Here is a 27,992-nt window from a genome sequence, read left to right as displayed (position 1 = left end):
TTTTTGATTATTACACGGATCTGATCAGCTAGTCGTTGTTCTGTTAAAAATTTTAATTCTGGGTATCTGGTAATAAATGTTGTGTGTACTTGTGATCTGTATCCAGTTGTGTTGGTTCCTAGGTTTGTTGCTTGGTAATAACAGAACATGAGGTGTCGATTAACTTCATCTGACCATCTCATCCTCTGTCTTTGTTTTCCTTCTAGGGTGGTTGCAGGAAGCATATCCTGCAAAACACCTCTATTTGGATTTAAATCATTTTCCAGTTGGCTAGCAGTGTCGTTACCATTGTGGGCGGGCATAGGGTTCAAGCGTCGTCCCCGACCATGACGGCGCTTGTCCGAGGCTTCTTTAGATCTGTCCTGAACCAAGTAATCACACTAAAAGGGGGGTTAGCCCTATTAGTGGTTTGTTCTTTTCGTCGCCTTTTACGACTGGCAGAACATACCGGAGGCCTATTCTTTTCCCGGGCCTCCACGGGGGTTATTATTATTATTATTATAATTATTACTATTATTATTACCACTATTTTCAGAAAAGTATACTTACTTCGCTACTTGAGACCTTGTTTCAAAATCCAAGCTCTTCATTGATGTGCGTATTTCAAGGCAGCCAATGTACTGAAAGAGATAAAAATATTTTAATTTTTGTTTGATATTATTTACAACATTCCTTAAAATCATTAACTGGTGAAGAATAACAGACTTAGGAAAAACTAACATTGGCATGTAGTAAGTCAGCTGCTATGCTTACCATGTCTTTATATTATAACAAAGAGAAAGAAATCATGGCATTTGTGAACTGCTTGTATATAATACACAAACTCCAGTATTCAGTTATCCTAGAAATTATAATATGAAACAGACAAAACATAATATATGTAATTTAGTTAAACTGTTGGCCACTAAGATAAATAAGAATCAGTAGGAAACAGTTCTATTTCACACATTTGACAGGAATAATCTAAATTTTGAAGACTCAAATTCAAAATAAATAGTTCTTTCACTTGTGACAATCCTAATGAGGGAATAAAAGGATTCTTTACTACATAAGCTATTCTAAATAAAAATAAATAAAATCAATTACACAGAAGATGAGAAAGGAATACCGACAATGTTTAAGTGTAGTGATACATTTCTCCAAAAGCTCATACAAAAATGAAAATGTTACTGAGATTTCCTTCGGGACTGTTGCACACCTAAAAAAACCACCTTGAGAAACACTAGCTTTTGGAGCATTATGGCTCCTTCAAGCAGTAACAAAAAGGAAAGTGTTTAAAGAAATGGAACAATTAATGACTAATGCAAGAAACATTATTCTCTGTTGAAAGCAATCAGTAATGGATAATTTTACAAACATGTATTTGTTAGAGTCAACTGCTCTGTAGAACAACATGAAGCTGAATCTACAGGTGCCATCACTTATGTTTGTATCTGCCACTAACCACTTTGCCTCATAAGTAAAAATTATCTCCTAGGCAGGATTTTCTAAATCACAGCAATTTTACTCATTTTAGGACACAACAGCAAACTGGCTAGTTACCTAATAGTTATATTAGCACTACACACTGACTGATGCAGCTGGAGCCATCTGTTTAGATGCAATGGAAAATTATGCAAAATGATCGGCAGTTGATCACAGGTCATGCCAAAGATTCCCTCCCCTCCCCTCCTACCCAAGACATTATATGACTACCACATTTGATAATGATTTGTGAATGTGCAAAAAAAAAAAAAAGTGATACTAGGAAATGTAAGATTCTCTGAAGAGGCATATTCATCTTCTAGTATGTGGCACCACAGAGGTTGAACGCTCGCCAGGTGAGATGTTAGGGGGCATCGGGGCTGTGCAGCATTGTGCTCACACACCAAGAGCGCCATCGGCTCAACGTGTGTGCTGTGGCCAACAAGCGTTCCATGCGGCCTATATGTAAGCAGTCACCCAGCACACAATCTCTCAGATCAGTGTTCACACTGGGTACTGTCAGACCTATCTTCACTGTACTAGAACTGCTTGACAACTACCTTGCTTGTCAACCAGTTACTCTGCCTGGTTGTGTCTTTGATTTGTCTCTCTGTTGCTTTTTGTCTTGTTGTCACTGTTGTGGATATAGCTTCTCACAGCTCCTCATTGTTGTCTAGGCTGTTTGTCCTTAGCCTGGTCTGCTGTTTTGTCTGCAGTCCGTGTGTCACATTTTGTTTGCCCATTGTTAGTTTGTGTTACTTTCCACAGATAGCTCACCTGCCTAGCTGCTTCCGATATCCAGCTACCCACAGATAAGGCATTGGTGATGAGGAAAAAGGAAGTTATTTAGTTCAAAAAATGGCTCTGAGCACTATGGGACTTAACATCTATGGTCATCAGTCCTCTAGAACTTATAACTACTTAAACCTAACTAACCTAAGGACATCATACAACACCCAGTCATCACGAGGCAGAGAAAATCCCTGACCCCGCCGGGAATCGAACACGGGAACTCGGGCGCGGGAAGCGAGAAGCGAGAACGCTACCGCACGACCACAAGCTGCGGACAGTTATTTAGTAGCGTGGACGTTAAACTGGTTTGCCTGCTGGAGTAACAGCAGCAGTTAATGCAGCAGCAGCTCAAGTTAGACTTGTTACAACCACCACTTCAGCTTCAGGTGAACACACTCAGAACACCGAGGCCCAGTTGCACCAGGCTGCAGCACTCCCTGCAACTGAAGCCCCCACAAGTCCTCTATTATTTCTGCCTTTCAATGACACTAAGGTGAACTGAGACACATACTTGGATTGTCTGAAACAGCATTTAACGGCATTTCTAGTCACAGATGCTTCATTGCAGTGATAGTTGTTTTTATTTTTGGCTTCACCAGAAACTTTCTTCTCTGATAGATGGCCCCACTGTCAGAACCTATAGCACTCTTCTTTCATGAGATGTGTGTTCTGTTGACTAATTACTATTCCTGGAGATATCGTGTGGTTGCCTCCAAGCTAGAGTTCAATCAATACCATAAACAGCCGGAACAATCAGTGACTTGCAATGCCTCAGCCGCAAATGTGATTTCACTTGCACTAATCAAGGCTGCAAGGCTTTGTATACAGATCCCTTGATGCCTGATGTGGTGGTCAAGCTTGCACCAAATCCCCAAGCAACACTGTCATGATTTGGCTGTGTGACACTTCTGCGGCATCTGAGCCTCTCGTCACATCTTGTCGCAGATTATGGGAACTGCTCCCTTCGTGTCCATAGTGTTCTTCCACTCACTCCCACATGGACTGTCCAGATTGCTGGGGGTCCTGCACGCTTAGTGGCAAAGGGGCATTTCCAATCGGTGTGCTGCAGCTGCACAATATGCTTCCATCCCGACCCACGTGGGCATCAGGACACCATACAGGTGTTGCAGTTAGTAGTCCCATTGGATGACCCTGTCATGTGTAAGTTATGGAAGTAATTTCTCTTGGTCTGCATCTATATTGAGGATGTCCATTTCCAGATGGACACAGGGGCCATTGTCTGTCTGATGAATCTGGCAATGTATGCCACACCAGGCTTGCCCGAGTTCTCTGCCCTTGTGGCGTTTTTTGGCCTACGGAGACAGCTCTATTTCCCTTCGTTGGCAGCTCTTCATCACAGCAGCCTCCAAACGCCTCAACGCCTTTACACTGTTTGGGTTTTCCATTCAAGATGAAGTCAAGGTCCTATCTGCTGCAGTCCCTTTGCAGGAACTGGAGGATCTCTGCTCAGCATTTGCATCTTTATTTAACCTGAATTTAGTAAGTGCCTCAGATTTTCAGGCACACTCCACACTTCGGCCGGAAGCCATGCCTCATTTTTTTCTGTGGCAGACCCATTCCAGTGGCTTTATGCACTGTCGTGAAGCAGTAGCTTCATCGTCTCCAGGTTGCTGGATTGGTTGGTTTAATGATTAAAGGGACCAAGTTACGAGGTCATCAGTCCCTCCTACTTGGATTAGGCAAGTGAATGAAACTACTCCCCAAAGAAGGGCCTAGTGTGCAAAATCCAAGGAAAGAAAACCTCGAGGTCTATTGATGGCCAACAAAGCCTAGAGAAAGGAAAAAGGAAGAAGAAACGGGGGGGGGGGGGGGGGGGGCGAAGAAGAAAGGCATGTGGGGTGCCCGAGTCACAGAGCAGCTGGAGGCCACCCACCATTTACCAGAGGCACACCTCCCAATAATACCCAGAAAAGACTTGCAACATGGACAGGGTGAGAAAAGAACAGGATAACAAAGGAAGAACATCAAGTCAAACAGAACACACGAGAAGAGAGCACAAGAGCACGAGAGAGGGTAGGGCGAGGGTTGGGGTGGCCCAACAAGGAAAGACAGCCACTGCCTGTCTGGGGCAGAAGAGGCAATAAGGCATCCTGCCAACCCCTTAATGGGCTGATAAGGCTGAGGTGATCTCCCTTAGAGAGAGTTGCAAAAACCCCCTTCACAAATAGACCATAAAGCCAGGTGAGCCACTGAGGCATCATCTATTAAGACCAGGGGTACTGAGTTAAGATGACTAAAGAGTCCACTGCAGGGTGGCCAGGTTAGGTCAGTCCAGCAAAATGTTGACCGCTGTCAAACGGGTGCCACAATGACAGTGGAGCAGATCCTCACACGGAGCAGGTGAACATGACTAATCCAAGTACAGCCGACGTGCAGCCGCAAAGGGTGGTGGAGTCTTCGTGACTGGCCCTCAAGGAGGCCACTGGAGTCTTCCTTATTACCCGTAGTTTGTTCGGCAAAGTCAGAGTATGCCATTCCATATTATAAATCGTTAGAACTTGATAGCATAATACTGATTAAAGGAGTGTTTCTGGAATACCGATCTCAAGAGGCGGCTTGCTGGTGACCAAATTGGCCAGCCTATCACCAAGTTCTTTCCCTGGGATCCCAATGTGTTCTGGGGCCTAGACAAAAAGCACCAAGTGTTCACATTGATTGAGGGCAAAAAGGGAACCCTGGATAATCAAGACCAAAGGATGGCGAGTGTAACATTGGCCAAGAGGTTTTAAACTGCTCGAAGAGTCACTACAAATGAGGAAGGACTCACCAGTGCAACAAACAATATGCTCAAGAACATGAGACATGGTTATCAACACCACTGTGAAAACATGCAGCCATCTGGAGTTCATTATATCCTGCATGAACATAAGCAAAGCCAATGTGACCAGGAACTACTTACGAACCTTAAAACATGATGAAAATGAAGAATTTGCAGCAAAAGGTCTCATGATGAGCCAAGTCTTTCAGACCTTGTAGTAGGTCAAGATAGAGCTGCATACAGGGGATGCACTATGGAGGTGTACATGACTGAGGCTGGAGAAAAGGCGATAGAGGGGAAAGCTGGAGTTCTGGAAGAAAAGGAACAGATGTGGAGGGTGGAGCTCTGTATCTGGAAAGAGCAGATGATATTTCAGATGCTCTGGGCAGCAGCTGATGCATAATGCATAAGCAGTTAAATGTTGCCGACTTAGAACCCGCAATGTGGAACCCTTACCTCCACTAGGAGGCTCCAGTCACTAATGTTGAAGGTGACACCAAGCTGTATGCAAACTCCCATAATCTAGACAGAACTGGACCAATGCTTTGTAGAACTGTCTCACAGCAGAACAGTCTGTGTTGCCGAGCCAACAAAGAGCACTGAAGTGTGATCAACACATCTGCCTTAGTTGGAGATGGAAAAGCCATGTCATCTGAGCATCAAAGACCAGTCCCAAAAAATGGTGAGAGTCCACCTCATTGAAGAACTGGCCATCAAGGTACAGATCCAGATGGGGACCGACTGTGCAGTGACGACAAAAATGCATAATGCAGGTCTTGGCAGCTGACAAACGGAAGCCACGAGTGAGACCCAAAGTGTAATGCTCCCTGCAGTCTGCATTCAGCAAAGACCAGAGCGGATGAATAAAAGTAAATGCAAAAATAATCAGCGTACAAAAAAAGCCCCCCCCCCCAGGCCCCACATGACCATAAATAACCACTAAAAAGAGAGGGACACAAAACAAAACTGTGAAAACCCCATTCTCCTGCAGGCAGGAGGCGCTCCAGGAGGCACCAACTTATACCTGGAAACTGTGACATGAAAGAATGTTCCAGATGATAATCAGGAGTAGGCCATGGAGGCCCCACTTATGTAAGGGGGGAAGAGTGTGGTGGCTCCACATGGTATCATAAGCTTTATGCAGATTGAAGAAGACTGCAACACGGTGTTGACACCAGGAAAAAGACGTTCAGATAGCAGACGATGGACCAACACTGAGGCCTGGGCAAAATGCCAAACAAAATGTTCGGTGGTAGAGTTTGGGCTGTTGAGGATAACATCATTCACAGAAAGTCACGGGACACTTGTAGGATGATGATGGCCAAAATGCAATTAATCTTTGCCCTTACCTGCGAAAAGGAATTATGTGGCTCTATGGCAGTGACATATCATTCCCAACAAATCTGTTTCTGGTATTTAAGAAGATAATGGGGCTGGGCATGAAGCCATTCAAAAGGCCAGCAGGAGATGGTCGAGAGATGGATGCCATTTGTAGCACTAGAGGGCACAAAGGCAATCTTTAGCAGCCAGTCTTCCCTCGGGAAGAATCAGAGGAACACGGAGTAGCCAAAAGGATGGCATCAGTCAAATTCCATATGGACTCACCAATGCTGTTGTGGGGTGGGCCAGTTGGGATGGCAGCTGAGGAAAGAACACCTCAACTTACATTAGTGGGCATCAAGGCGAGTGAGGCTGAAGAAAAGATAAGACAGTCACAAAATGGTGGCTGTCACACAAATTGTCATTAACTCCCTACTGAATGGAAGGGAGGAATCCAGATGCCACATTAAAGTGTGTGAAAGCTCAGTGTTAAGGAGGCATAGATCAACACCTGCCAGTAGACCTTCAACAATCCTGTTCCCCATCAGTGGTCGCAGTACCACCCTACAGTGGGTTATGGGTGTTAAGGAGAAGGAATTGGAGGGGGGCAGGGTGGGGGGGGGAGCTGTCGAAGGAGGGTAAGAAGAGCTAGGAGCATGCGAGGCCGGTCTGAGGAGAGATACAGATTTCATATAATTACCACAGCAGGGTGTATATGACCCGGGACAACCAGATCTGGGATAAACACGGGAATTTTTTCATCCGAGAGAAAACCGGGAAAAATCCTGGAATTTTTTTAGAATTCCAGGAATTTTCCATTGTTTTAGTTTTCAGTTAAATTTTTGTGATTTTGACTGCTAGGAACCAATACTCCAACAAAGGATATTACTGTATCGCACTTCTGTAGGATAATACTGCAGCAACAAAACATGAACGAGAGGGAAAAAGAAAACAAAAATAAAACTTACGTTGCAAAGGAAATACACCATATACAACAACAAAAAACATAGTGCTCATACAAGCGTCTGCCAACAGCAAAGTGTGTCAAAGGCTTTAGGAAGACTATGTAATGCCTCCTAATGACAAATTGCCTCCGATGAGCGTGACGTGACAGCTGTTTTGAGTCGCGTATGTGTAGTCACTTCTCCCGCTTCTGGCTATGGATGTGTGGCTGGACACCACTATCTAATATTGCCCCGGTTCGGAAATATTGTAGATCCGCAGCTATGTGCAGTCTATACTGTGGGACCTATCTTTGCTGTGCTAGGGCTGCTTGATAACTATCTTGCTTGTCACCAAGTTATACCTTTGGTCGTGTCTTGGATTCGTCTTTTTGCTGCTCTTGGCCTTGCCATTATTGTGGCAACAGCTTTGCATTGTGCCTCATTGTTTTCTAGGTTGTTTGTTCTTGTTCTGGTTTGTTGTCTCATCTGCAGTCTATCACATTTTGTTTGCCTACTGTTAGTTTGGGTTACTCTTCCACAGGCGGCTCACCCGCCTGGCAATCTTCTACATTTCTTCTGGATAACTGCGGATATAGCACATTTTATTGTTAATCAGTTGACTCCGTATGACCCAGCAGACCATACCAACAGCAAAACACAAAGAGGGAACTTTATCACAACTAACGCCAACACTGAAGAAACTTACAGCTGAACATCTATCCAGTGGGCATTGCAGTGGGCACAAAGATTAAGGTTAACCAAGTTCTATACACTGCAAGCTTAAGTGTCCCTAAGTCCAAGGCTTTTAACGAATGGTACACTTGGAGCAAGTCTGTGTTCTGTAGCTGAGTGGTTAGCATGGCTGTCTGACATGCAGAGGGGCCTAGTCTGATTTCTGGTACGCTAGGGATTTTTCCTTGGTGGGAGGAGTGGTACGTAATGCACTCAGTCTGTGGGACCAACTGAAGAGCTTTCTCCTTTTTTTGTGTCATCAGTCTTCTGACTGGTTTGATGTGATCCGCTATGAATTCCTCTCCTGTGCCAACCTATTCGTCCCAAAATAGCACTTGCAACCTATGTCCTCAATTATTGGTTGGTTGTATTCCAATCTCTGTCTTCCTCTACAGTTTTTACCCTCTACAGCTCCCTCTAATCCATGGAAGTTATTCCCTGATGTCTTAAAAGATGTCCTATCATCCTGTCCCTTCTTCTTGTCAGTGTTTTCCACATATTCCTTCCTCTTCGATTCTGCACAGGACATCATGATTCATCATCTTATCAGTCCACCTAATTTTCAACGTTCGTCTATAGCACCACATCTCAAATGCTTCAATTCTCTTCTCTTCCGATTTTCCCACAGTCCTTGAGGAGCTACTTGACCCATTAGTAGTGGTTCCAAGGTCAAGAAACCCAACAGCAGCTGGACAAGCAGAGAGCTGATTACATACCTGTCCATACTGCATCCAATGACACCACTGGCAAAGGATGACATGGTCGTCAGCCAGGCCCAATTGGCCCCCAAGGGCAGAATGTGGAATTTCACACTTGGAACGAAGTACTACTGTTTGTAACCCAGTCATACTCTGCTCCTTTGGCTTTAAGAGCAATCTGTCACATGCATGAGGAATAATGTTCCCACCATTTTCTACGTGTATAGAACCTGTTATGTGTGGGTGGGGGATCACAAAATGACAGTTAAGACAACAATATTTAGTTACCAAATTAAATATATAAACCAATAATATCAGCTTTTACAGCTGCACCATACATTTAGTTTTTGGGCATGTAAAATCCATTTTTATTAGAATAAGGATGGAAACAATATACGAAAATAGTGCGCGCATGCGCGCGCGCACACACACACACACACACACACACACACACACACACACACACACACAAAATGTGCAGAGGCAGAGAGAGAGAGAGAGAGAGAGAGAGAGAGAGAGAGAGAGAGATATCTAATGACTTACTCTGACAGCATATGTTATGCCTTCTTTGGAAAGTTGCTGGTCTGAATGAGGCCATCCTCGAGCCGGCTTGTTGGCAAAGGAAGAGCCACCAGGCCCATCTGGGAGTGCTCGGGGCATTGTGACAGAACTGCAGGCCTCAAACAATTTGTTACTACTTCAGGTGGCTGCCCCTAATATGTCTCTCATCGCTAGAGCATTGAAAAAGGAATTTCTTTTAGTATTAGAACACAACAACATTAAAAGTACACAAATTAAGCAAGCTGCAATAAGAGAGGAATACAAAAATCTGGAGTTCATCCACCTAGTTTTCTGGTTACAAAGTAAAAAGGGAATCAGTGCTCAAGACATTCCCAATTGCATAATAAATTCATCTTACAAGATTTTCCACTGACACATTAAAATAGGACACACTATAATTGTAACTTCACAGATGTCTATAACTACATACATTTTCCAAAGCTTTTGTGAAGGTAACATAATCAAGTGTCATTACCAATCTGTGTAGTAATGGTATGCTCAATAAGCCACAGTTTGGATTCCAAAGTGGTTTCCACTCAGTTACTTAAAATTTCACAGAGCACATAACAAAACTTTTATATCTTAAAATATCACCCATTGGGATCTTCTGTGATTTATTAAAGGCATTTGAAGGTGTCATTTATAATATTCTATTAGAGAAATTACACTGTTATAGGATACAAGGATATGGAGAGGTTGAAGTTACATGTAATGGGAATTGGTGAATGGTGGTGGCACGGAGAACGGGACTTCTGATCAGGTGAGTAAATGATTATAAATGCAAAATCAAATTGGGGTATTGCAGGAGTCAGGCTAAAAAAAGAATAAGAAAATAGGAAAGTGGATAAGCTACTATGAACTGCATAGTGAATGCATCACAGCCAAGACAGGCAGGAAGTCAATGCCCAACATAGTAATACAAGTTTATGCACCTACTACTTCTACAGATGAAGATGAGACTGAAAGAATATATGATGAGATAAAAGACATCATTCAGATAATTAAAGGAGATAAAAATTTAATTGTGATGAGGGATTGGAATTTGATGGCAGGAAACTGAAGAGAAGGAATAAACAGCACAACATTGGATGGAAGGGAAGGAAATTATGAGGAAACCACCTGATAGAATTTTGCGGAGAGCACAATTTTATCATTGCTGCTACGTTGTTTGAAAATCATCCAGAAGGTTGTATACTTGGGAGAGATCTGATGACACTGGAGACTGATTACATACTGGCAAGACTGATTTTTGTGTGTGTGTGTGTGTGTGTGTGTGTGTGTGTGTGTGTGTGTGTGTGTGTGTGTGTTTGAGGTTTACGGGCACTAAACAGCGTGGTCATCAGCACCCAAACACATAAAAACAGGAACACAGGCAGCAAAGGGACTAAGACTGACAGCGAACAAGGAGAACGGCTAAAAGACACAGACCTGACGCAGTTCCAAATCCTCACACACAAAGGCAAAACAAGAGGAGAAGAAACGCGCGAAAAAAGGAAAGGAAACACAAGGAAAAGAGAACAGAACCGAAGGGAAACGAGGAGGTATTCGTGACTGGCGGACCTCTTACCTAAAACCTGGGTGAGCCAGTCACCCAGCAGCACATTAAAACCCTCTCCCTAAAATCCGAGGCAACAAATTGGACAGGACACAAAACCGTAAGACCTTAACCACAGTTGTTGCATCGTCTTGCAAAATAGAGGGCAAATCCGGTGGCAAAGAAACCACCGCCCTCTGGTCAGAGAATAAAAGACAGTCAAGTGAAATGTGGTGGACAGTAATCTGGATGCCACAAGCACTGCAGATTGGGGGGTTCTCCCGCCGAAGTAAAAAACCATGTGTTAAGGGACTGTGCCCGATGCGGAGGCGAGTGAGGAGAACCTCATCCCGCCTGCATGACTGGTAGGACGTACGCCATGGCCGCGTGGTGGCCTTGACCAGATGCAGCTTATTTTCACCGACTGCCAGCCACTCCTCTTCCCATTGACGCATAACACGAAAACGCAGGAGGGAGGTAACAGCATGGAGGGGGACGGCACATTCAACAATGTGAGGGAGGGAACATGCATCTTTGGCAGCCACATCCGCCAGTTCGTTTCCCCTAACACCCACGTGCCCCGGCACCCAGCAGAAAGAAACCTCCTTCCCCTGCCATTATAGGTAGAGTAGGGCATCGTGGATGTTCTGGACGACCGTATCCGCTGGGTACAAGTGTTGCATGGTCTGAAGGGCACTCAGGGAGTCAGAACAGATGAGAAACTCAAGACTGGGAACACATCTCATCTGCTCCAATGCCCGCAAGATCGCAAACAATTCGGCATCAAAGATGGTAAACGCCGCAGGAAGCCGTAACTTGACGACTCGATCAGGGAAAACAACAGCACAACCAACAGAGCCCCCTTGTTTAGAGCCATCCGTAAATACTGGTACATGGTCGGGATGCTGGTGTAAAATATCGGAAAATAAGGAGGTAAAAACAAACGCAGGAGTGCAGCTTCTCCGGTACTCCGACAAGTCTAAAAGGATGCTGGGCCTCTGGAGCAACTAGGGAGGCAGGCGGGTAAAACCTTGGCGTTGGGGGGCCACACGCTCCACACCAAGGGACTCACGCAAATGATTGGCACGAATCCCAAATGGTCTTGTTGCCCTGGGACGACTGGAAAAGAGACATTCCATAGGCGGTCGGGCAATGGTAGGGTACGCATGGGAGGTAGGACATGCAAGGAATTGACACGCCCGTCACACCATGAGGAGTTTCCGCCAGATGGCGAGCGGCGGTTCCCCTGCCTCAGCACACAGGCTGCGGATGGGACTGGTACGGAAGGCACCAGTGGCCAGCCTGATACCCTCATCGTGTACTGTGTCAAGAATCTTCAGATACGAAGGCCTTGCTGACTCATACACGGCACAACCATAGCCAAACGCGATCGGACGAAAGCCCTATAAAACTGCAGCAGACGCGCCTGATCTGCTCCCCAGGACTGATGGCTCAGACACTTCAAAATATTCAGTGCCTTCCGGGCCCGCACCTTGAGGTCTTTAAGGTGAGGCAACCACGACAACTTGGAATCAAAAGTGAGGCCCAGGAACCTCACAGTGTCTCTAAAAGGAAGAATGGTGTCCCTCAGACACAATTCAGGGGAGGTAAAAATATGTCGAGAATGATTAAAATGAACACACACACATTTGTCTGCACAAAAGGTAAAACCCATCTTCGCAGTCCATGCCTCTAATCGCTTTACCATAAGCTGCAACTGCCGACTAGCAGTGACAAGATTGGAGGAAGAACAGAAAACAGCAAAATCGTCCACAAATAAGGAGCATTGGGCAGGACTCTGCATAGTGGACGCGAGACTGTTAATGGCGACGGCAACGAGGGTGACACTTAAAACGCTTTCCTGAGGAACACCATTCTCCTGCACATACAAATCAGATAACACATTACCAACCCGATATCGAAAGAGGCGGTGGGAAAGAAAGGACCGAATGAAGATGGGGAGATGGCCACGAAAGCCCCACTGACTGAGTTGATTGAGGATAAGGCGGCACCAAGTAGTGTCATACGCCTTATTAATGTCAAAGAATACACCTAGACAATGCTGGTTACGTAGGAAGGCCTGCTGGATGGCCGCCTCAAGCAGGGTCAAGTTGTCTATAATGGAACGACATCTCCGAAAGCCACATTGAGAGGGGGCTAAGGAGCTGCCTGGTCTCGAGCAGCCAAACCAGGCGACGATTGACCATGCGTTCCAACTTCTTCCCGACACAGCTCGTCAAAGCAATACTTCGATAACTACTGGGATGCGTTCGGTCCTTCCCCGGTTTGAGGAGGGGAATCAAAATCGCCTCCCTCCACGAGTCAGGGAATGTGGCGGATAACCATATCATATTAAAACAATTCAGGAGAACTTCCTTGGATGGCAGCAACAAACTGATTTTGGAATCATATTTTAAACTGTAAGACATTTCCAGGGGCTGATGTGAACTGATCATAATCTATTGGTTATGAACTGGAGATTAAAACTGAAGAAACTGCAAGAAAGTAGGAAATTAAGGAGACAGATGATGAGACCTGGGCAAATTGAAGGAACCATACGTTGTTGCAAGTTTCAAAGGGGGCACTAGGCAATGTTTAACTGACTCAGGAGAAGCAACTACAGTAGAAGGAGAGACACTAAATAGTTACAGCAGCAGAGGATCAAATAGATAAGATAACAAGGACTAGTTGAGATCCTCAGATGACACAGGAGATATTGAATCAAATTTATTAAGGGGCTCCGGAAAGGCTCAAATTCATGAAAAGTTCAATTTTTACTTTTTTGCGTTTTCTGAATCTGCAGACTATTACCTTTTAATAGATATATAATTTATTCAATTCCGAAGACTACAACTATTTTCAGAGACTTAGCAGCACCTGAACTGTTGAAAAAGTGTATTCACGGAAAAACTCAAAACCCCAATGAAAGTATAAATAGTGTTATATGGTCGAGAATCCCCAAGACTGTATTTGTTGGAATAGAAACACTTCACTTTGGTGTGTATGATGCTGTTGCGACTTTCAATGATGGCAACATTGTAAGGTGCAAGGTATTTAGAAATATGGGAATGAAGATAGGTTCTAACATGGTACGAGCGATGCTTGCTTTAGACAAGGAACGCCTTCGGGCTGCAGACAGGGCTGTAAAGAGTCTAGAAATACAAGCAAGAGTAAACAGGAGGAGGAACAAGAGGGAGCTGGAGGAGGAGTTTGCAGAGGATGAAGATAATCCATCCTATGGACCTGGAATGCACTAAAAAGTTAATCCAATCTTTGTCGCTCTATTCCCAAAACTTTTATTTTCTCATACTAATTACATGTTTTCTAAGGATCTTCCAAACATATTTGTTTCAAACTTTCAGTAAATGTTACACAGTTCCTTCTGCATAATTTAACACAGCCTTTTTCCAAAAAACTGTATATTTTTGAAAATATAAATAAAAAATTGCAAAAAAATGTTGTGAATTTTCATTACAATTGAAAAAAGTCATCTTTAATAACTGAACTAAAATTTTGTAAAATCCCTGTGTTAAGTTGTAGCCCATATTCCAATAAATAATCTGTAAAAAGTTCAACTTCCTACCTCAAATACTTTGTGAGGAAAGATGTAATTTATAAGCGTTATTTTAACATTGCAAGTATAGGGCGTTCTGGAGCCCCTTAAAGAAGAAAATGTAAATAAGCATTGAATAATGCAGGCACAAGAGAATACCAATGTCTAAAAAATAGACTGGTAGAAAGTGCAAAATAACTTAGTAGAAATGCTCAGAGGGCAAAAACATGACTGTAGAAGCATATATAACCAGAGGTAAGTAAAGCAGGAAAGGCTGAAAGGTGAAGGGAGTAAGTGAACTTGGAGATAAATATTACAGAGATAAGGGGAAAGAGATGCAAATGTGATAGCGATTATTACAATGGGAGACAAATTTGATATGGCAATGAAAGACCTTGGATGAAGCAACGTCACTGGAGTAAACGAAACATCCTAAGAATTATTAGATCCTTGGAAGAGCCAGCAATTACAAAACTATTCCATCTGGTACACAAGGTACATGAGACAGGTGACAAACGTAACAATTCCTGTTCGTAAGATGGCAACTGCTGACAGCTGTTAATACACCATCAATCAAAAGGACGGGTTACAAGATACGGACACAAATCATTTAAAGAAGAAGAGGAAAAAATGGTAGACGCCCACTCATTGAAGCTCTATCTGGGTTCTGGAGGAATGTAGGAAAAAGTATAGCAATTCTTACCATATGACTCCTCTTAGAGGATATGTTGAAAAAGGGCAAAGCTACGGCTATAGTGCTTGCAGATTTCGAGAAAGCTTTCGACTATGTCAATTAGAATACATCCTTTGAAGTTCTGAAGATAGCATTGATAAAATACAGCAAGCAAAAAGTTATTTACAACTTGTATAAACCAGACAGCAGTTATAAGAGTCTAAGGACATAAAAGGGAGCAGTAGCTGAGAAAGGTGTAAGACAAGATTGCAGCCTCTCCTCCACGTTATTGAATCTGTACATTGTGCAAGCAGAAAGGACAGCAAGGATAAATTTGGAAAGGAAATTATAGTTCAGGGAAGATAAATAGAAACTATGAGATTTGCTGATTACATTGTAATTCTCTCAAAGATTACAAAAGACTTGGTAAGCAAATGAACAGAAAAGATAGTGTCTTGCAAAGCTTATAACATTAACATAAGCAAAACAATGATAATCAAATTTGGTTGAATTGAGTGATACAATGCTGAGAGAATTATATTAGGAATTTTTGTTATTTTGACAAGGATGAAGTAGAGAAGGTATAAAATGCACGCTGCCAATAATAAGAAAAGTGTTTCTGAAAATGAGACATTTGTGATTGCTGAATACAAGTTCAAATGTTGTTGTTGTCGTCGTCTTCAGTCCAAAGACTGGTTTGATGCAGCTCCTCATGCTACTCTATCCTGTGCATGCCTCTTCACCTCCGAGTAACTACTGCAAGCTACATCCTTCTTAATCTGCTTACTGTATTCATCTCTTGGTCTTCCTCTACAATTTTACCCCCCCACGCTTCGCTCCAGTACTAAATTGGTGATCGCTTGATGCCTCAGAATGTGACCTATCAAACGATCCCTTCTTCTAGTCAGGTTGCACCACAAATTTTCTTTTCCCCAATTCTATTCAGTACCTCCTCATTAGTTATACGATCTACCCATCTAATCTTCAGAATTATTCTCTGGCACAACATCTCAAAAGCTTCTTTTCTCTTCTTGTCTAAACTGCTTATCATCCAGGTTTCACTTACATACACGGCTACACTCCATACAAATACTTTCAGAAAAGACTTCCTGGCACTTAAATCATACTCTATGTTAACAAATTTCTCTTCTTCAGAAACGATTTTCTTGCCATTGCCTGTCTACATTTTATATCCTCCCTATTTTGACCATCATCAGTTATTTTGCTTTTTAAATACCAAAACTCATCTTCTACTTTAAGAGTCTCATTTCCTAATCTAATTCCCCAGCTTCACCTGATTTAATTTGATTACTTTCCATCACCTTCATTTTGCTTTAAGAATTCTTTTTTGAAGGTATGGAATATTGCCTTATACATAAGTGAAACATGGACTATAAGCAGTTCAGACAAGAAGAGAATTGAAGCTTTTGGTGGTTGTGGTGGAGGAGGGGGGGGGGGGGGCGGAGGGGAGATGCACTACAAAGGAATTATCCAACTGAGACAGAAATTGGAACATAGATGTACATGTACAGGAAACCAAATCACAGCAATTTCATAAAAATTGGATGATTTATTCAAGAGAGAGAGCTTCACAAATTGAGCAGACCAATAATTCATAGACAGATGCATCATTTTGTCTTGTATTTTATAACATATGGTCACACTTATGTGGTAATCATGGAAAAGGTGTAGGTCAGTTCAAGGAAGAATTAGGAAGTAACTACTTGGACACTTTTTGTTTCCAAGCCAAGTACAAGTCTTAGCCATATGAAGGGAAGATATAGGTCCTGCATGCAAAGATTTTGGAGAGGAGTGTCATGCTGCAGTAGTGGGTGGAGCAGGAAACAGTTTTGACCGGGACCATGGCAACAGCATCATGAGTAACATGGTAAAGATAGCTCTACACCTCAACAAGCAATACAAATGTTGAGTTTGTTGTCAGTTTGAGGTGTCACGACCAGCCCCTGCCCCACCTGAACAGCTATTTGATTCAGATCAACTGAGTTTTATCAAATACTTCTGTTAGATGCTGGGTTGAATATAGATTTGGTTTCTGCTGACACTATTGACAGGCAGCATTTTACAAGACATGGCCTATATCTCAATGTATGCAAAACAGAAACTAGGTAGGTTAATAACACAATCTTTAAAGGGGAAGGGGACACTGAGATTCATGGTTGTAGCCATGGTGTGAGGAAAGCAACTTTCCAGAATAAATTCAGATTTCACACTATCAGGATCAAAGCTGGAAATTATGGGCATAAAATATGTGAAGATAAAAAAAGGAGGTTAAAATAAACATATTGCAACAAAATTTTATAGGATTACGAAGTAAAATTAATAAACTGGATTTTTTAAATGTAAACTGCAGCTTGCAAATCATACAGACATAATACATGTTTCTGAACATCACTTGGCAACATTTATAGGAATTCTGAAGGAAGGAAGGATGTTACTTAGCATCCAGTTATGGTGCTGCAGGTCCAGTATGAAGAAAGGAGTCATCACATTAGGAAGGAATACCGTGACATCCAGACTTTGGAGATCGTGCTACAGAAAGAGGTCATTCCATGAAAAGTGAAGGTTTTGTACTGAATAACACATTCTGTTCTTCATTTGGTGGCAAATCAACACAGTTCGCATCATCAAACCTTCACTGCACGCTCCTTGTATTCTAAGTGTCTTATTTTCATGTTAATACTCCAATGTAAATTGTAAAAATGTTACATCCATCATCATGGAATGACCCAGAAGTTGATTTTCATTGAAAGTCAACAATAATAATAACAATAACAAAAACACAATACACAGGATTCCATCTCTTAACTCTGAATTATTTATGAAACACTTTGATACATTATTAAACTTCTTTACTTTTAACCAGAATGAGGTAATATTAAGTGGAGTTTTTACTTTAACTTTTTATAGCCTACTTACTGTTCTACAGTTAAACCAGAGCCCCTTGTCATTTCATATAACTCCACTTACAAAATTTGCAAGTGTCACGAGAAGCAAAAGAACTGCTACCGATAACATTTTTGTACATACACTGAAGCAGGAAAATTATAGTGCAACTAACATAATTGATGAGCTCTCAGATTGCAGTAGTCAACTACTGAAGTTCAGTATTAGAGTGAACGACATAAATAAAAGTAACTGGAAAACTAAAAGGGTAATAAATGAAAAAGGAATTGAGGAATTCAAGATGAATTTGCAAAATACAACTGAGAATTACCGAATGAGGCAGTGCAGCTGTTAGGACACTGACCTGTTTGGGAAGAATGGGCTGCATGTCTGGCCATCCTGATTTGGGTTTTCCTGCATTGTGAAGGCCAATTTTTTGATGGTTCCTAAACCTATACCCTTGCTAGAAACCTGTCCTATCCTTTTAAAGCATATTATGCATGCTGTGTGTTACATTTTGAAACACTGGTTGGTACTGTACTGACAAATCCTTTTCTATTGTGAAATGATCCTGGTATGAATAAAGATAAATAAAGAAATAAAAATACAAACAGGGAAGATGTACACAACACACTTAGTGTACATGTAAAAATATTATATGTATTCTCTAACACAGCCATAGTCTACTTTAGAACCTGATTTCCTAAGAAACTAACCAGAGCATGCAGATTAAATGAATTTAAACAATGGATTACAAATGGGGTCATAATATAATGAAAAACTAGGAGAAGACTCTACTTTGCATCAATGGACACGGAATGGCAGGGTTAAGTCACATTACAAAGTGTATTAGCAAAGTCATGAGAGCATCAAAATGTATGTTATTTCAAAGGGGAAAAAGCTTCTCCAGAACTGAGACAAAACCTATCGTGAACATTGTTAAAATGAGACAGGAAACAAATCAGGAAACTGGAATTTCTTTAAATGTAGATAAAGAACTGATCAAAGATAGCTATAAAATCGCAAAAACTTATAATAACTGCCAATAGCAGATAATTTAGGTATTAACAGTCCCTTGACAAAATTCAGTTACAGTAACATTTCCAAAATAAGTTTTCAGTATTATCAACTGTCTTAAAAATAAATGTTCAAATGGTTATAATCAAATGTTGTTAGTTTAATTCAGTAATATACCGGATATTTTATTTTCCCACAAAAACTGACCTGTTGCTGTGGATTTCAAAAAGGGCTATGAATTGAACCACCTACATTTAACCTGACAGAAGATACACTAGAATCAATAAACCACAAATTACTACCGTTTGGAAAATTTTGTAACTTGGCTAGGCTTTTACTTGTGTGAGCCATGATATCCTAATGAAAAAGTAAAGATATTACAAAACAGTAAGCACAACAGGTTCTTGGTTTTGATTTTTGTAATGTGTATCAATTCCATGATAATCAGGGGACTGATGACCTCAGATGTTAAGTCCCATAGTGCTCAGAGCCATTTGAACCATGATAATCACTTAACAATAGGCACTCAGAATTTGAAGCAATTAGACACAGTGTATCAGAAGAGTAGTTTTTAAGACCTTTGTTGTTGCTACTATATGTAAATGATCTTCCACTTGCAGTTTCAGAAGATGCTAATTTTGTTTTCTCTTCATTTCATACAAGTGCAGGAATAAGAAACTACACCTGTCTTCTTACTAAAAAGCCAGCTAATAAAATATTTGAAACTGTAAACAAATGGCTACAGCAAATGGATTATCACAGAATTTTGACAAGATGTCTCTTAAAGACTCCACAAGCTCTCAAGCAATGAAATACAACAAGCTGTAAGTGTTAAGCTTTTGGGACCACAAACAGATCACAACCTCAAGCGGCGAAGTCAGTGCCTAGAATTAAAGAAGCCCCTTGATTCAGCTGTGTGCAGTATGATGATTATTGCTACGAGGCCAGTCAAAAAATAGAAAAAAATAGTAGTTTTGCTTATTTCCATTCCTCAATGAGTTATAGAATCATTTTCTGGGGAAATTCAGGTTATAGAGAGAATCTTTTCAGAATACAGGCGTGCACTGTAAGAATTATAGGCTCCCTGGTGTTAATTCAAGAACATCATGCACAGATATGTTCCAAAAATGGGTATTTTGACAACTACTACACAATATGTTACATATATTCATTAATGTCCTTTGTCATTGCCAATATTTCTCACACACACACACACGTACATGAGTATACATTTAGGTTCATGAATATTTAGAATCAGTACTGTAAATTTAGAGTAATGTAATGTTTCACTGTATTGCACTTGAATGAACTGTACATCCTTGACTTGTTTCCACAACAGAGACCACTCTCCATTGGATAGGTAACATGGAACATGGCTAATGTAACATTCACAACTTGCAACACTGAATGGACGTGTTAATTTGGGATAGGCCTACTTTTTTTCTGCCGTAAATGACTTCCTGATACAAAACTTCGAGACATTGAAGCTGCACATTTGACTAAATCCATGTACTATATTTCCATTTTGTAGACAATTCTGAGTCACCAGAGAACACATTACGGACACTTAGCTATGAATATGCCAGTGTGTCACCTACCAAACTACAGAAATACTGTATGTCCAGGATAGTATGTTGATACTACAACTTCAGAATTAATGTTCGTTGCACACTTAGTGATGTGACTAATAGTAGTTGTATTCTAAATCCCCACAGAACTCTTAGTTCTCACAATATCCTCAGAGCATAAAAGTACACACTTATGTCATTAAAACCCGAGTCATGCATTTATGTTAAGATACAGATTAAAATCATAAAAGGCTTGTCACGTCATTCTGAATACTGAGATACAGTGCTGAACACTATACTTAATCATAAACTGTCACGTCATTTTTCATCCTAAAATTTACACTACCTTTACTAATCTATCCTGACTACAAATACTTTCGGTCGGGAAAATTATGCTAGTAATGGCTTCGAAAAACTCACATCTACCATTATGCCATGCTGATGTTTTCGTGGCAAATGTAAACAGCCACTACATTATCTGCTGTTGTTTACGTCCAAAATATCATCACCGTCCTTCACACTAAATGCGAACCGTAGCTCATAGCGTAGGTTGAACTCTCAGATTTAGATCTTAATGTGTCGTTCGGAAAAGTATTCCTCACACAACAAACACCATATTTCAAATGTTAGCACAAACGTCAAGCACCAATTTCCAACATCCTCTCTACGCCTTTATGACTCACTTCTCGCTACATGTCTCAGACGTTCTGGATACCAGCGGTCTTTTTTCTGCGAATGCGCTCCACAGATGACACCACATACGTAAACAACTGGTTGATATTTGCGCTTGCTTTAAGTGTGATTAAAAAAGTGGTTACTCGAATAAACTTGGTCTACGTTTACCAATCTCTTTATTGTTCGCAGTTATTCTAAAACATATGAGGAACACGCGCAAATATTTTCTCCAGTTGTCCACATTCTTGTGATTCTGTCAGGCCTGCCGGCTCTGATTACTGGCTGTTCAGTGGAATAGCTGTGTTTTCTTTCACCTACAAATCGACATTCTAGCATATATTTACAAACTGAAATATAACACAGTTTCTCTGTATTAGCAGCTGTGAGGTTTATGAGTTGGATTGTTTTGGGGGAGAAGACCAGACAGCAAGGTCATCAGTCTCATCGTATTAGGGAAGGATGGTGAAGGAAGTCGGCCCTGCCCTTTGGAAGGAAGGTTTATGTTAACGCTGATGTTATTATCGAATTATTGAAACAGTTAATGCAACATAACGTGTGGAACTAGATATTTGGCGCAGAAAATGCAGTTCTAGCGAAATGGAATAATTAAGACTTATCATTCTAACAAAAGAGAATTCACTAATTAGTGTTTATCATGTGAGTACCTCATCCTCCGTAGGCCTCTGCTATCAGTTAATTGAGATTTGATTAGATTATTTATTCTTTGACAATTAATTTAAAACTATAGCCTTTATGTTTATATTCGGCATGCTTCTAACAAAAATGTCTAAAGATAGGAAATGAAGCTAGAAAGTACCCTACAAAGATGTTGGGTCATATGCTACCACCAATAAAAATTTCTATGATACTAAGAATGAAAAATCTGAATCAGAAAAGGAGGGGCAGAAAAACTGAGACACTGCTGTTGGGTAAAACAAAAGGATGCAGTCTAAAGTGAAATCAACAAATATTCCTCAAAAGTAAATAAGCATAAAATTGAACAATTTAACATGTTAGATATGTTCAATTCCCATATTTTTTGTTGTTATGTTGTTATTTTTGTTCTTGATGGATTTTATGCATGGTTTTATTTATTTACATATTTGTTAAATTATCCTCAAGGATTACCATGAATTTCTATACAGTATAATTTTGCAAAAAAGGTGTTGCATTGTGGGACATAGAACCACTGACTCCACCCCCAAATAATATCGCTGCTCTGCCGCAGCAAGAACAACTGTAACTTTGCCAGAGCAGTTATCTGTAGTACGCTCTCTATGCTACACGCGTTGTGTGTACGCTGCACGAATAAAAGTGTTCACAGTAAGTGTCAGGAGTGAGAGTGATTATTTATCGTCGTAATTACCACGCCTGCTGCCCACTACCTACAATATTAAATTAATTATATTCTCGATCACAAAAAAAATATTCGATTTTGGAGCAGCTCAGTTTTTCTAATCATTAAATAAAATTATAAACTTTTAATTCTCTCTTATTAAAGACCAATTCACACTGGCCCCCATGTCGCATCATATGATGTATTCTGAAATAGCATAACAACTGAGCAACAATAATATCGTTAGTAAATCACAGTTTGAATTTCAGAAGAGTTACTCTATTGAGAACGCCATTTACTCGTAAACCCACCAAATTTTAGAGGCATTAAATAAGAAAATTGCATCAGTTGATATTTTCGGTGTCCTGTCTAAGGCATTTGACTGTATGAATCACCATATCCTCCCATATAAACTGCGAACTGATTGTATAGCCAATATCATATCTAACCGAAAGAGTGTGAAAAGTTGTACTTAGTAACTCAATAAGTATAATCAGGGGAGAATACTCTGAATGTGGAGGAATCACGTATGGAGTTCCCCAAGGCTCAATTTTAGGTCCACTATTGTTCCTTATGTAAGTAAAAGATCTTTTACTTAAAATACTACAACCAGAATTAGTTCTTTTTGCAGATGACACTAGTTCTGTAATCAGTGCAAGTATACATACGGCAACAGAAGAAATGGTAAACGATGTTTTAAAGTATATCATTGACTCATTTTCTGCAAATGGGCTCTCTCAGTTTTAAAAAGACACAACATTCAAATTCTGCACATCTAGAGCTACTATACAAATAATAAATGTAACAAATGATGAGGACATTATGTACAGAGTGGAAACTTTAAAATGTTTAGTTATCCATACTGATGGGAATTGAAATCGGAAAAGCACATTTTAGAACTCATAAAGCAACATAGTTCAGCCTAATTATCCACATTTGCACTTAGAATCATTGCAAATCTTGCAGAGAGACGAATCCGTAAGTTGGCATATTTTGCACATTTTCATACAGTAATATCGTATGGAATAATGTTCTGGAGTCACTCACCTTTCAGAAATACAAGGATAACTAAAAACACATTTTATGCTGAGAATTTGAAGGAGAAAAATGACCTCTAATTTGCCTGCAAGTGAAAAAGCAAGCTCCAACTACAACGCTCTCCTACCCTGAAGTTGTGGTCTCACCACCAAGCATAACATCGCTCAAAGAAAAACAAAAAACAACAGAAGAAAATGCAATAATCACACAGACAGCCACACGAATAGCAGATAGATGGAAAGTAGCGCACCCTTCTCATCTAAAAGATTTTTAAGGCAAGCACAAGGAAGAAGAAGCCTCGAAGACACCTCAGTAAACAAACATTACCTTTCAAAAAAATATAAAGGGACTTATGAGCGAAATAGATCAGTTAGTATTTAACATATATGAAAGAAACTGCATAAATAATGCTCAAATATAATGCTTTCAGAGCATCGTATTACAGTTGCGGGCTATCTTGTTATATTTAGATAAACATTGTTAGGCCATATTGTAGGAACAGCAGGGGAAGATGGGGCACACCTATTCTTATTAGATTACATTTATTTCCATTCCAAATGATCTGTAGTGAGAAGGTCCTCCAGGATGTAGAACAGGTGAGAAAAACAATAATACATGACAAATACTTACAAACAAAACAAATAAGCTAATGTACCTTCCACAGGTCCCAAGTGGAATGACCGTTCTTCTTAATGAACACTATATGAAAGGCTCATTTCGCAACGGTCATTTACTAAGATCGCGTTAATGCACTGAATTTAAAATATAAAATTTAAAAAAATATGGAAAAATAAAAATGTAAAAAATGTAATATTTAGAGCTATAGATGTAAAGAAATACTGTTTACAACAATAGTTTTATGCATGTACAATAGAAGTAACATTAGATGACCCAACAGAAATAGTAGTGATGATGTACAGAACACCTTTATGATGTACAGAACATCTAGCTTTATGGTCTTTCTGGTTCAAACAGCATTATTTTTATCTGTTTCATTTTCTAAAAATAATGAAATTACCAAACTTGCGAATTTTAATGTTAACTTTATAAATGAAAGCAACAACAAAATAAAGCTCCAACATCTTGTGAATTCATATGATATTTATCAGTAGTTGACTTTTCACCTAGAATTACACCTGAGAGTCAGAATGAAATAGATGAGGCATCTGTTAAAAATATATTGTTATTTTAAGCACACTTTCTAACTGTGCTCTTGTTTAAAGGTGATGTGAAACAAGAAAAATTTAATCTTTGGAAGTTATCATAATATCTGTAATAATAATGAAAAATCCTAAGTAGTTCAAGGACACTTAAGACAATCAATGTAATTAAAGGAGCGGGACCATGTAACAGTGCAGGCTAATTATTTCTCACAGCTTCGAATAAGTAACTCCACTGTGATTTTTAGCGTAACTGTGGTCTCTGTTCTCAAGTTGCTTAATTCATATTACATGAGCAAAACAGACTTTCTTGACTAGAAAAGATCACAAATTTCAATAAAATCAAGGCTTTGCCTAACTGACAAATACAGGCATAGACTCATCCTTTATCTTTTTAATTAAATTCTTGATGAATATTTTATACATGTATGTGATTGCAATTATCACTACATCCCCTTTTGCAGATCTTATTATTCTTTCATAAGCAACATAAATAATATGCATAATTCTTTTAAACTCATCTTACTCGAACAAGAGAAAATACAAGAAGACAGTTGTAACATGGATAAAGCTGTCAATGTTCTTGAGAAAACAAAACACTAATGGAATACGCTCAACAACATTAGAACATTAAATTGTTTGTGCAAGTGTCTACATATTACTGAAAAATAGAAATAACATTCATGAAAATAGTAGTGCCTGCTTCATCTGACATTACACTGCCCCTGATGTTTCCTTAGCTTTTACGAAGTAACAGGAAGCGAAAAATCTACAGTCATTTAACTGTCTTTTAGTTATATACGAGTTCATCAGTTACACACATTTCACAGATACATAATAAATTGTCTTGTGCAACAGCTATTTCTTCATTAACATATATCAGTGAGAGAAAAGTTTAACTGAATTCGAGAAAAAAACGCAAGAAAATGCAAGTCTACCTTACTTTGTTAGTCATACTTAGAGTCTTTTTAGCATTGACAGTTCAGTTACTGAAGGAAATAAACTTACAGAGGATAATATCTCACCATGGTGAAGGTGTTATACTCAAGAATACATATCTGGGTATTATGCGAAGAAAGAAAACTATCACTTCTCTTAATAATAATAGTGTAATTTTACAATTATCTGGCTTACCAGCAAGAGACGGAGCTTACATAGAGACAAGGTACTACAGCAGGCTGGTGTATTAACTGTGTTCCTGTCTGAATTACTAAACATATACTGCACACACACACACACACACACACACACACACACACACACCTTCATACATACATGCTATACATATTAAAGACACAAGTGTAAATATTATTACATAATAGTTACATACCTATGTACAATAAAGTGATATTGTTTTGTCTCAATACAATTAATTGAAATAGATTTAATGGCTAGTTATTATTTACAAACAGTGATGTATTATAACAGTACAGGAGAACATAGGACAGGTGTTTCTAATACAATTCTTTATTTTTGCTGACTAGGTGACTTGAAAGTTACACATTTTATTCCTTCCTCATGCACCACAGACTAGATTCCTTTAATATGTGAGTTGGGTTAGTTGCATCTAGGCATTCGCACCAGTTCAACAGGAAATCAAGTGAAAAACTGTTGAAGGAATGCTCCAACCTGTAACTACTTCAGATGTAATATGCCAGTGGTGGATGATTATCCCAGGCATCGTACAACTAGGTGTTGATAGATGGTATACGCATATGAGTCTCAGATCACTAACCTAGTGCTGGCATTGTGGTTGCACTGGATCCAAAACTCTGACAATCCCATTTAGTCTGGCTGTTAGTTGTTTACACTGTTCATCTGAGTGATGCTGTAAGCCTTCCAGATAATAGACTGCTTAACTTGAACCAACCACATTGATTTGGATAGCACTTCACACATTTTCTACACCGAGCATAACGCTCAACTTGATAAGTACCTGCGATTATTATTAGCTTTTTTACAGGGTAGAGTGCGCCCCTAATACTCTATCATGGCAGTCTAGGCACTCTCATGTACTATGTACAAAATGGTTTACAAACATGTTAGTCAACACTAAATAAAGTAAACATATATCAAACATGTTCTTCCCTGGACATCAGTTTTTAAACTTGCAACTAATGTCTGTTTAGGAAGCAGTGATTGCACCAGTTTACATAGTTGAATGTCATGAGAATTAAATTATTAAGTTATAAACGGTCATGAACACAATAAGTTATTTACATTATGTATGCACCTATGTGTACTTTCACAATTATTTACTCAAAGACATAATTCGCTTCCCCTCTATAGCTGAGTGATGTATGCATAAATTTATACCAAACATGACCATCACATAGTCCTCCTTCCATTAACGTGCTGAGAGCCCGGTTCTTAGACGAGAGTGACAAACAGAGCACAAATGTATCATGTTTCTGAAAATACTTGCTATCAGGATGAGAGAATATTTAGATTTGCATAAGTTATTGGATCCATTCTTCTGCCCTGACTTACATGTAAAGTCGAGTGCCAACTGTATACCCCATAACGATAATGTAGTGGTTTTCTAGTGCAAATTTTTAGCACTTAATTTTGACTGAAAAACTCTTGCATGAAATATAGTACATATCACATTAAAATGAGTAAAACTGGTGCATCACGAATCTGACTTATATATATATATATATATATATATATATATATATATATATATATGTGTGTGTGTGTGTGTGTGTGTGTGTGTGTGTGTGTGTGTGTGTGTAATATGAGCCACATAAGATGTAACACAAACACACCTTTTATTTCATGAACAGTTCCAGATTATGAAATGAGGTTTTCTGTAATTTTCTACAGAGCCCTGAACTCTGGTATCAATGAAGGTATTTAAAGATTTTTTTAAATGGACTTTTCATAACTGCATTCAATAGCTCTTGGAAAGACTATTAAAGTATATTACTTTTAACGCTCGTTAATACTGACTCTGCAACCTTTTGCAAATGAATCCGATAAATGTAGTAAAACTGGAAAGCAATGCAGCTAGAGTCAGCTATTCCTGTGTAAACACTGCCAAGAAGAACTCGCAAGTCAGGCTCCATTATTATATGCAGCAAGACAGGCCTACACTACTAAGATAAAACCTCATTAACTATACAACATAGATATATGGTCAGCTATGACTTTGTAACGTCTGGTGCATCAGATTGACTTAGGAAAACTATTTTATTATGTGTATGTTACTAGGTTTCTGTGGAAACAGTTTCGCTAGTCA

The 27,992-nt window shown here is 39.8% G+C and overlaps 1 protein-coding gene across 3 annotated transcripts in view; it reads right to left on the bottom strand.

Moving 5' to 3' along the window:
• LOC126263694 (SHC-transforming protein 1) overlaps positions 1 to 21,261 on the bottom strand; it is a 99,163-nt gene extending 77,902 nt beyond the window's left edge. Inside the window, exons 1-3 of one of the 3 annotated variants that reach the window (XM_049960819.1) lie at positions 20,960 to 21,261; positions 9,273 to 9,460; positions 550 to 620 (exon numbers count right to left, since the gene is read on the bottom strand). In XM_049960819.1, coding sequence (XP_049816776.1) covers positions 550 to 620; positions 9,273 to 9,389 — 188 coding nt within the window. In that variant the 5' untranslated portion in view covers positions 9,390 to 9,460; positions 20,960 to 21,261. Of the gene's footprint in view, positions 1 to 549; positions 621 to 9,272; positions 9,461 to 18,318; positions 18,465 to 20,959 lie in introns of those variants that run through there. The other 2 variants (XM_049960820.1, XM_049960821.1) reach the window with 2 other exon arrangements.
• Positions 21,262 to 27,992: the final 6,731 nt, after the last annotated feature.

Source organism: Schistocerca nitens, chromosome 6 (assembly GCF_023898315.1).
Source record: "Schistocerca nitens isolate TAMUIC-IGC-003100 chromosome 6, iqSchNite1.1, whole genome shotgun sequence".
Lineage (NCBI taxonomy): Eukaryota > Metazoa > Arthropoda > Insecta > Orthoptera > Acrididae > Schistocerca > Schistocerca nitens.
This window is presented reverse-complemented; position numbering and strand designations above follow the sequence as displayed.